Source organism: Mustela nigripes, chromosome 3 (genome assembly GCF_022355385.1).
Source record: "Mustela nigripes isolate SB6536 chromosome 3, MUSNIG.SB6536, whole genome shotgun sequence".
Taxonomy (NCBI): Eukaryota; Metazoa; Chordata; class Mammalia; order Carnivora; family Mustelidae; genus Mustela; species Mustela nigripes.
In genome coordinates this window covers 70,833,852-70,843,034 of record NC_081559.1, presented here as the reverse complement: position 1 = coordinate 70,843,034, position 9,183 = coordinate 70,833,852, and the positions used below count along the sequence as shown (strand labels likewise).

Below are 9,183 nucleotides of genomic sequence, written 5' to 3'. Positions count from 1 at the left end.
GCCAGGAGGGAGTCAGGCCTGAGTCGCCAAAGCGGCGACTCTTTCCCTTATAAACCGAAACCTCCAAGCCATAAGCCGTGGGGACTGTATTTAACTTAAAGAAAGTGCACCAGGGGTTCGAAGCCTAGGTTTTAGCGATTCTGCTGTCCCTCTAAACCCAGGCGGCCCCAGTCCTCGAGCGAGCTTGCTTCCGGATGCGGGCCCGCGCGGGTTTGGGGCCCGCCTAGCCCAGACCCTACCGCGCGGAAGACCGCAGCCAGGCCCCGGGAGTACGCGGGGGCTCCGTTGCAACTCCGGCTTTACCCGCGCCCCTCCGCCCGGGCAGCCTGGACACATTTATATTACCTTCAGTCCAAGGCCAAAAGTGTTTACCGCTTCACCTCGGAGGACCAGCTGCTGCTCAAGAAACAAGTATTTAGTCTGGAGGCCCAACCTGCCCCTCCAAATTAAATGAACAAGTAAATAAATAAGTAAGACCTCCTTAATGTAATTCCTCCTTTGGACCAAAACCCGTTTTTCAGTCCATTTGGAGAAAGGCGGTCCCACACCCTCACCCCCAATGCACCTTAAAAATTCTTGACAAAACACGGGGGCATGGGCTGGACTCTTGTCTTATTTTATTGAGTAAGTCCTATATTTTGGTGGTGAGGAGAAGGTCTCAATATGGCCCAGAGGTTACGATAAAAACTGGGAGCATCTGACTGGTCGTTCTCAGTTTCAGCCTCCACCGTCTGGGAGAAGTGCAAGGTTTGGGTATTTCATTAATAAACATTAACAGAACTGTTTGTTAATCTTTTTCACTATCTGCTATACAGGCTCAGTGTTTTGGAGGTAGGCCTGTATTTCAAGAAGATGTATGCAAAAGTGAAAAAAAATCAATTAAAAATGCTGCCCCAAAGCTTTTAAGAACCTTATAACTTGGATATTTTCAGAGATAAGTTTAAATCAGCAAGTCCTTCAACCTCTCTGTGTGGAAGGAGTCCATCTCTGTAAAAGAGATAATAGAATCCATCTCTAGCTTTGCGCAGTGGCAGTATCGTAGCCAATGAGGTTTATCCGAGGCGCGATTATTGCTAATAGAATCCATCTCTAGAGTTGCTTCGAGCTTTAAAGGAGATAATATATGTAAAAAACACTTGTAATTTTAGAGTAAAAGCTAAATAAAAGTTCACCAACATTACTAGACTAGTAGATGTGGAATCTAAAATTAAGCAAGGGACATTAAATATTGTTATGGGATATTCACCGTCTCTGGTGAAATATTGTCTGCTAAACGCAGTTTAATGAAAAATTATAGGTGTCTTTTACTGTGAGTAATTTCCCTGACGTGTTTTCCAATGTACCTTTTATAATTAACGTGCTAGAATACGAAATATTAGTGTTATTTAAAAGGTGCAAAATAGTTTTCAAAACCACTAATGAATGAAGTTGTCGCCTGGAAATGGTGTTTTACCTTTTCAACAGACTGAGGTCCGGTTTGGCGCAGGCTTTGGGACCAGAGGCGTCAGGTCCCAGAGGAAGGGAAGAAAGGAAGAAGCGTGGAGTGAAGGAGGAAGGGGTTGCCGTCGGCACCTCAGCCCCCAGCTGCGGCTTCTGCGATTCAAAGTAGCTCACAGCTGCCGAAACCGCGAATAAAACAGACGGGGGCGCCAAACGACAGCAATAAAGGCATCTGTGACTTCCGCCTGGGTCGCGCCCGGGCCTATCCCAACCCCCGCCAGGGCCTCGGCCACCCACGAACCCGAGCCTGGACCGAAGTGTCCCATTCAGTTCCCTAAGCAAGTGGGACTGGGCTGGGGGAGGACCCTTCCCAGGTTCCTGGGGCAGCGACTTCTCTTTGCCCGGGGACCCTACCGGGGGTGGTAGAGCTGCGGGCATAGACTGTGGAGCTAGGAGGGAGCGGTGGGGGCACTCGCAAGGCTAATCTTTGAACGCCTTAAGGGCTAGAAAGCCGCCTCAGGGAGGGCTCATAGTGCTCAGAGTCGAGTGGCCTCTGGGACAGGGTGGGAGGTGGACGCCGAGGCCGGTGCTCTTCCGAGTTCCCGACACCCACTCCACGTCCCTCCTCCCCCCACCACCTCTCCAGCCACCGCGTGTCTCTCCAGCTTTGCATTTCTCACCTTGGGGGAGAATTCCGTTTATTACCTAAAGAGGTGGATTTGATTTTCTAAGCAAAGCTCACGTTGTTGAAATAAGTTGGCGCCGAGGGGAACCGGAGAGAAACTTTTGGCATTGACTATGTGTATAAATGTATATAAATATACTTAACACCTCGTCTCTCCTTACATTCCTGACGCGCCCCCAACGGGTTCAAGGTTAAAAGGAAAGCGCCAACGGAGAGATGGGCAAATAGATTCTGGGTTTGCCCCTAACACACCCCAACGTGCTGGGTGTGGCGGCAGGGAGGAAGGGGGGCTGGGTTGGGGTCTGAGTTGGCGCTGAGGGGAGGATGCAGGACCCGCGCCCAGCGCCCAGATTGCCAGGGTCTCTCGGCCTCTTCGGAAGCTCGAAGGCCGACCTCCGTGTCCCGTCCATATCTTATCGTGTCCCTGCCTGTGACCAGGGATCTCTCCTATTTTGCTGCTGGCTGGCGGACCCGCACAGTGCTTCGGGGGCCCGGACAGGGTGGGGCGCAAGCGCGGGAGGAGATGTGCAACGGCCTTGAGTGAAGATTGATCTTCGTTAAAATGGTTGCCACCGGCGTCATTATGACCATCAAAGTTATCGCCAAGAGGCTCAGCCTCCAAGCTCAGGCCACAGGAAGCAGCAGCAAGGCTGGTACGAGACTCTCCGCGCCCAGACTCAGCACCGGGCATACTCAGGGCCACAGGTAAGAGGTTGGGTTGGGGTAGGAGAAGGAGAGAAGAAAGAAGAGCAGAGTGGAAAAGGGAGGGCAGCGGATGGAAAGGGAAAGAGGCTAAATCCCTTCTTTCCTCCTTTGACCTAGAAATTCGGCAACTTTGCCACAAATAATTCAATTTGAGTAGGGAGGGGGAAAGCTGGCAACGTAAAAAGTGGATCTGGGGCAGCCCATATGGCGTTGTAAATCGCGACTGTGTTTAAAGTTAGCTGTCGAATTCTACTATGAAATCGTCCAGCCGAGTTCATTTCCCCCAGGGAAAATGCGTAGGCGAGAAGCCTATCCATCAGCAGGGTTATAAAAATAAAAAACCCAGGACTTCAAGTTCAGAACTCACTCTGCAAACGGCGTTAAAAAATCAGAGAGGACCTAATGATTTCCGTTTGGAGGCGCGGGCCCAACGCACCTCCCCAGCTACGTAGCACTGAAGTGCTTTCAAAACTCTACGATATTTCCTTTCCCTTTCTCTCTCTCTCTCAGCTGGGGTGGGAGGAGAGCAGCCAGGCTGAGGCGAAGAAGTGGGGAGAGAGAAAACTCGGCGCCTTATTTGTTAAATAAAATACATATTTGGTTCTGAAATTCAAAAGATAAGTAATCCAGACAGGAGCGCAAGGTCTCCTTACGCAACTCTTCCTACATCCTCCCTCTGGTCCCCTCCCTTACCCCTCCCGCTTGTAAATGTTAAAAAGGGCGGGGGGGGGGGCTTCCCGACGATCTACTCTGGAAAATCAAAGCATTATCTATTATTTAACACGTATCTATGTCCGAGGAAAAATGAGGAAGGCACTGCATGATTAGGACCTAAGGGGCAACCCAGCAAACTGAGAGCGTAATGATGCCCCTAAATGAAGGGGGAAATGTGCCGCGGCGCGCTCTATTAATCAGACTGTCAATTTCACCCCCGAGGCCAAACCCCCGGGCGAACAGAACCGGCTCTGAGCGGGCAAAGGACCGGAGCCTTCCTCCTCACTTCTTGTCTCTTCTCGCCTCCTACCTGGATCTATTTGTCTGCTCCGAAGCCGCCTTCATTACCCACTGACAGGAGCGTGTATTTATTTGCTTATAAACCTGTTACAATAAATGATTATTCGAACGGCGTCATTCGTACCTTAATGACGAGCGAGCGCTACTTTTTGATGAATGACATCTCGGGCTCGGAAGGATGTATGGGTCATTTTGACCAGTCATTCCCTCGCTCTTGCATCCCACAATTTTTCCGCCTCCCTCCAAAAGAGATAATAATATTTAGAGGCGCTCGCTGGGGCTGAATGAGAATTAGCCCTAGGCGCAGCCCATCATTAGGACGGGACAGCGGGCCACTGTGACATTTTTTAGAAAGCTGAGATGATGGAAAGAATAAGAAAAGAGATGATTCTGATGGAGAGAGGGCTGCACAGCCCCACGGCCGGCAAGCGGTTCTCCAATTTGTCCGATTCAGCTGGCAATGCTGTGCTCGAGGCCCTGGAAAATTCGCAGCACCCGGCTCGCCTCAGCCCGCGCCTGCCGTCCGCCCCCCTGCACAGCGCTCTGGGAGACCTCCCTGCCAAGGGCAAATTCGAAATAGACACTTTGTTCAACCTGCAGCACCCGGGCAGCGAAAGCACCGTCTCCTCCGAAATCGCCTCCGCAGCCGAAGGCCGTAAAAAGCCGGGTCATTATTCAGAGGCCGCCGCCGAGGCGGACATGAGCAGCGACGTGGAGGTGGGCTGCTCCGCGCTGCGCTCCCCTGGCGGCCTCGCCGCCGCGCCGCTCAAGGAAAACAATGGCAAAGGTAACCGCGCCGCCCTTGCCGCGCTCTCTGGTCGCATCCTCCCCGCGTTCCTCCGCGGCTTCTGCTGGCCCTTTCTACTGCCTTTGCCCCTAACCGACCTTCTTTCGCAAGCAAGCTGCACCCAGCGGGCTCGGGCGGGGGCGGGACGCATGCTGGGGACCCTGCATTCCCGCTTTGCTCCTTGAGTCTCCCAGCGAGGCACAGGCCTGGGGCGTTCCAGGCCCGCCAGCCCGCTATCGCCCGAGTTCTAGAAAATGTTTCTGCGGGCTGTTCTAAAAGCCTGTGCGAACTGACCGACCCCTAGCCAGCCGCTGAGTCGCGCTACGGGAAGGGTGCCCTGGTAGCTGCTCTGAACTCCGTTACCCCTGATTCCCCAAGGCCGAGTGGAGGGGGCATCCTCAGTAAGTCGGAGGGAGAGTCGCCGGGCGCCTCTGGGAGACCCGCTTGGGTCAGCGGAAGAAAAGAGTTGAAAAGTAGAGTCCACTTCCCAATGGTTCCGGTTTGAGCTGCTGCTCTTTCTCATCTTAAAAATATTTTTTAGCCAAACCCAAAAGACTATCAAAGAAAGGTTGGGAGCCCTACAAAAGCTGCCCTGCTGTCTCCAGACCAGGGGAAACCCAGAGCTTACCAAACTGCGCCTAGATGTAGGCATTTTCCCTTGACCAATTTTCCTCCTGACTTGAAAATTTCCAATTATTTAAGGAAAAAAAAAAAAACCCTTCCTAATTGAGTTCTTATTATTTGGTTATGAAGGGGTCCCCAAACTTTACTGATTCCATTAAAAGCAGCAATTTATAAGCATGACAGACACTATCAATTCTGGCAGCATCTCGCCTTCCTCTCCCGGCTTTCCCCATCCACGCTCAGCCCCAGCGCGGGGATCGCGGCCCTACAGTGACTCTCGCACTGTCGGCCGTTTGTTTGCCAGGGTACGCGGAGAGCGGCTCTGCCGCCAGCACCACGACGTCTGCGTCGGGCTCTGGCCTTGGCAGCCTGCATGGAGGTGGCGGCAGCGGCGGTGGCGGGGGCGCGGCGCTGGGCGGCTCCGGCTCCGGCGCGGATCAGGTGCGGCGCTACCGCACGGCGTTCACCCGCGAACAGATCGCGCGCTTGGAGAAGGAATTCTACAGGGAGAACTATGTGTCTCGGCCCCGCCGGTGTGAGCTAGCCGCGGCGCTCAACCTGCCGGAAACCACCATCAAGGTATTGATTCCAGCACGCGCCTTTTCTAGCCTCCCCGGGGTGTCTGGGTTGATTTTTGTTTCTCCTTTCTTCTTCCTGGGTGGCCACATTTAGCTGAAGGCCTGAAAGTCCGCGGGGTAGAGTCACCAAAGAAACTGGCATATTTATTTCTCAGCTGCTGAATCCGAAGGGTTGGCCGGCCTTGCTGACCTGGGAAGGCCCGGGAATGGCGGAGCCGATGCCGGAAACGCTGGCCTCTGTTCGATTCTGCCCAGCGCCTGCCCAGGTGTCTCTAGCTCATGTCCATGGCCTCACTTTCCCTTGGGCGGCAAAGCCGGCTGGTCTTTGTTCCTCTGGCACGAACCCTAGGTGAAACTTTTCATCTGCTCTTGATCTTGGAGATTTATTTTCCACATAAATCGTTACAACAAGGAGAAAGGAATACTGTATTTTGAAGATCGATTGGGTTGAGAAAGTAGTTTCCTAAACATTTTTCTCTTGGGCAGCAGTGGGGTGGGGAGAGAAAGAAAGCAACCTTGGGGGTGGGAGGGAGGATACAACGAAATTGTTCTTACTTCTGTATCTCTAGGTGATTTATTTTATTAATCTGAGAGAGACAGCTGGGAGGTTGGGCGACTTGGCGAACACTTCACGGAGGATCCCACACTAGAAACGAAAAGAGTAAATTGCAAGGGATAAGGGAGGTTGTGGAAGTCTCTCTTTGGTTTGATCAGGCTTTCTTTAATTTAGAGTTGTGACGAATGATGTCTTCATTAGACTGCGTTGGGAGGGGTAGAAAAGTCCCCTTCCCAGTTTAAGAGGGTGTTGCTCCCGCCACTCATTTGAGGCAAACGATTCCAACAAAATCATCCCTTCGGTATCAAAACCGAACGTGTGCCCTTGGGGCAGGTTGTTGCCGCTCAGAGGACGCAAGACCTCGAGCGGCGACCTTTTGGAAAAGCTGCCCGAGATAGCAGACCCTCTTCAAAGGTGGCCTAGAATCCCGTGCAAATCCTAGGATTGAGAGAGGGGTGCTCGGCAAGCCTGGGCACCAGTGGGTGGCGAGAAAGGAAAGGAAAGGTTGCGCTGGGATCTAAAACGCAGCAAAAAGCAAGGGAGCAGGAGCCGAGGGCAGAAGGCTATTTTCGCGCAGGAAGGTGTGCCCATGGCTGTTCCCACTGTCGCCCTCACTACCAGCTGGGAGAGCAGAGGGGCCTCTAAGGGGCGCCCAGTCGGAGGGGAGTAGTAGGTCAGGCCTTGCGGAGGTCCGGGAAGGGTGGAGAGGTCCAGGGCGGGGGCTGAGGCCTCCCGGCACTCCTTAACTCGGGCCGCGGCGCGGCTCTCCCCTCAGGTATGGTTCCAGAACCGGCGCATGAAGGACAAGCGGCAGCGCCTGGCAATGTCGTGGCCGCACCCGGCCGACCCCAGCTTCTACACCTACATGATGACGCACGCGGCCGCCACCGGAAGCCTGCCCTACCCCTTCCACTCGCACGTGCCGCTGCACTACTACCCGCACGTGGGTGTCACGGCTGCGGCCGCGGCGGCCGCGGCCTCCGGCGCAGCGGCCGCGGCCTCGTCGCCCTTCGCCACGTCCATCCGTCCGCTGGACACCTTCCGTGCCCTGTCGCACCCTTACTCGAGGCCGGAGCTGTTGTGTAGCTTCCGCCACCCGGGCCTCTACCAGACGCCAGCGGCTGCCGCGGGGCTCAACAGTGCGGCCTCCGCAGCGGCGGCTGCGGCGGCTGCGGCGGCTGCGGCCTCCTCGGCCGCGGCGGCTGGGGCGCCCCCCAGCGGCGGCTCCGCGCCCTGCTCGTGCCTCAGTTGCCACAGTAGTCAATCTGCCGCGGCGGCCGCAGCAGCCGCCGCCGCGGCCCTGGGCTCCCGGGGCGGTGGCGGCGGCGGCGGCGGTGGAGGCGGAGGCGGCGCGGGGGCCGCTGGGGGCTCGGACTTCGGCTGCAGCGCAGCGGCGCCTCGCTCGGAGAGCGGCTTCCTGCCCTACTCAGCGGCTGTGCTTAGCAAGACCGCCGTGAGCCCGCCGGACCAGAGAGACGAGGCGCCGCTCACTAGATAACTACGTCGCCGCCGCCAGGGGGCTGTGCCCGCCACTCTGAGCGTGCCCGGGAGTCCCCTGAGCGCCCCCCGCGCCCTCCGTGCGCCCACGTGCCCTCTGCGCTCTGCCCGCTGCTAACGCTGCCGCCAGGGGGCGCCCTGGCGCGGGAGGCCGAAGGGAAGATGCCCCGACTGAATTGGGGGAAAAGAGCCGCGCGAAAACCCCGCGGGTGTACCCCCAAATTTCTATTTTTGTATTTGCTACCCAGCAGCTTCCTCGTGTTTCCCACGGCCCGTGCCCCGTTTCCCGCCTCTGTCCGTAGCTCTTGGGTCTTCCCGAAGACAATCCCCTTGCCCTCAAGCTAGTCCTCTCGGGTCCGGCGTCCTGACCGTTAGCCCTCAGGCCCAGGTTACTCTCCTGAACCACGTGGCCAGAAGCAAGGGAGAATCACAACAAAGAGAGGGGAATGGTGGGCCCTAGCGCGTTGTGCCGGGGGTGGGGGTGGGGCAGTCACCCCCGAGGTTCTTGCTGCTCTTCTTCCAGCCTTTCTTTTCTTTAAACGGGGGGGGGGGGGGGGGGCCCCCCCCCCCCCCCCCCCCCCCGCCTGAGCTTGTTAGGGGTCCCGTGCACGGAGAGCGGAAGAATGGAGGTCTGAGAAGGCCAGGAGGGCGGACGGAGAGCGCGGGCGGCCGCCGGTCGTGTTTGTGAGACGGCTTACCGCGAGGTTTACCGCGTGCGGGCGCGAGGCGAGAGGGGGCTGTGGCCGTCTTCCCCGGGAAGGGCAGCGCGGAGGCAGGCGGCAGTGGCCGCCTCCCCTCCACTCTCGGCGCACCCCGGTTCTCTCTTTTGATCTTCGGTGCGGGATGCAGGCGTCTTGCATATTTTATGCAAAAAGTAATGGCAAAGGAGGGTGCAGCCAGGCCGGGAGTGGAAAGGGGAACGAAGGGAAGGGGAGGGCAAGACTGACAGATCGTTGTCTATTTGAAGAAGCGTTTCCAGCTCAGTTTTCCAACTACCGGGTTCCATTCCATCTGGGAAATACTTGAATCTCTAGATATGTGGTATTATCCTGAAGCATTTCCTTAGACACTTTTCTAGGTTCGACCTCGATTCCCCTCACCCCTTTCCCTCCTCGCTTTCCTTTTCCTTGGGTAAAATGGTTCTTGGCATGTTTCTCACGCATGTCTATTGCGCTTTCGCCTCTGCAAAGCCACCGCTGGGTTGTCGAGACCCATTCTGCCAACCCCGGCTACTGGAGGGGTTTCCTTGAACTTGAAGAAAGGCACATCAAAACCCACCAGTGTTAACTGCCACGTC

General features: G+C 56.0%; 1 protein-coding gene and 1 pseudogene across 1 annotated transcript; both read left to right on the top strand.

Moving 5' to 3' along the window:
- The first annotated feature begins 1,016 nt into the window (after positions 1-1,016).
- LOC132014652 (U4 spliceosomal RNA) lies at positions 1,017-1,140 on the top strand (annotated as a pseudogene).
- A 3,064-nt stretch (positions 1,141-4,204) lies between these two features.
- Positions 4,205-8,037, top strand: EVX2 (even-skipped homeobox 2). Its single transcript, XM_059392788.1, has 3 exons — positions 4,205-4,631; positions 5,560-5,834; positions 7,165-8,037. The coding sequence occupies exons 1-3, from the start codon at positions 4,205-4,207 to the stop codon at positions 7,885-7,887; spliced, it is 1,425 nt and encodes a 474-aa protein (XP_059248771.1). The 3' UTR covers positions 7,888-8,037.
- Positions 8,038-9,183: the final 1,146 nt, after the last annotated feature.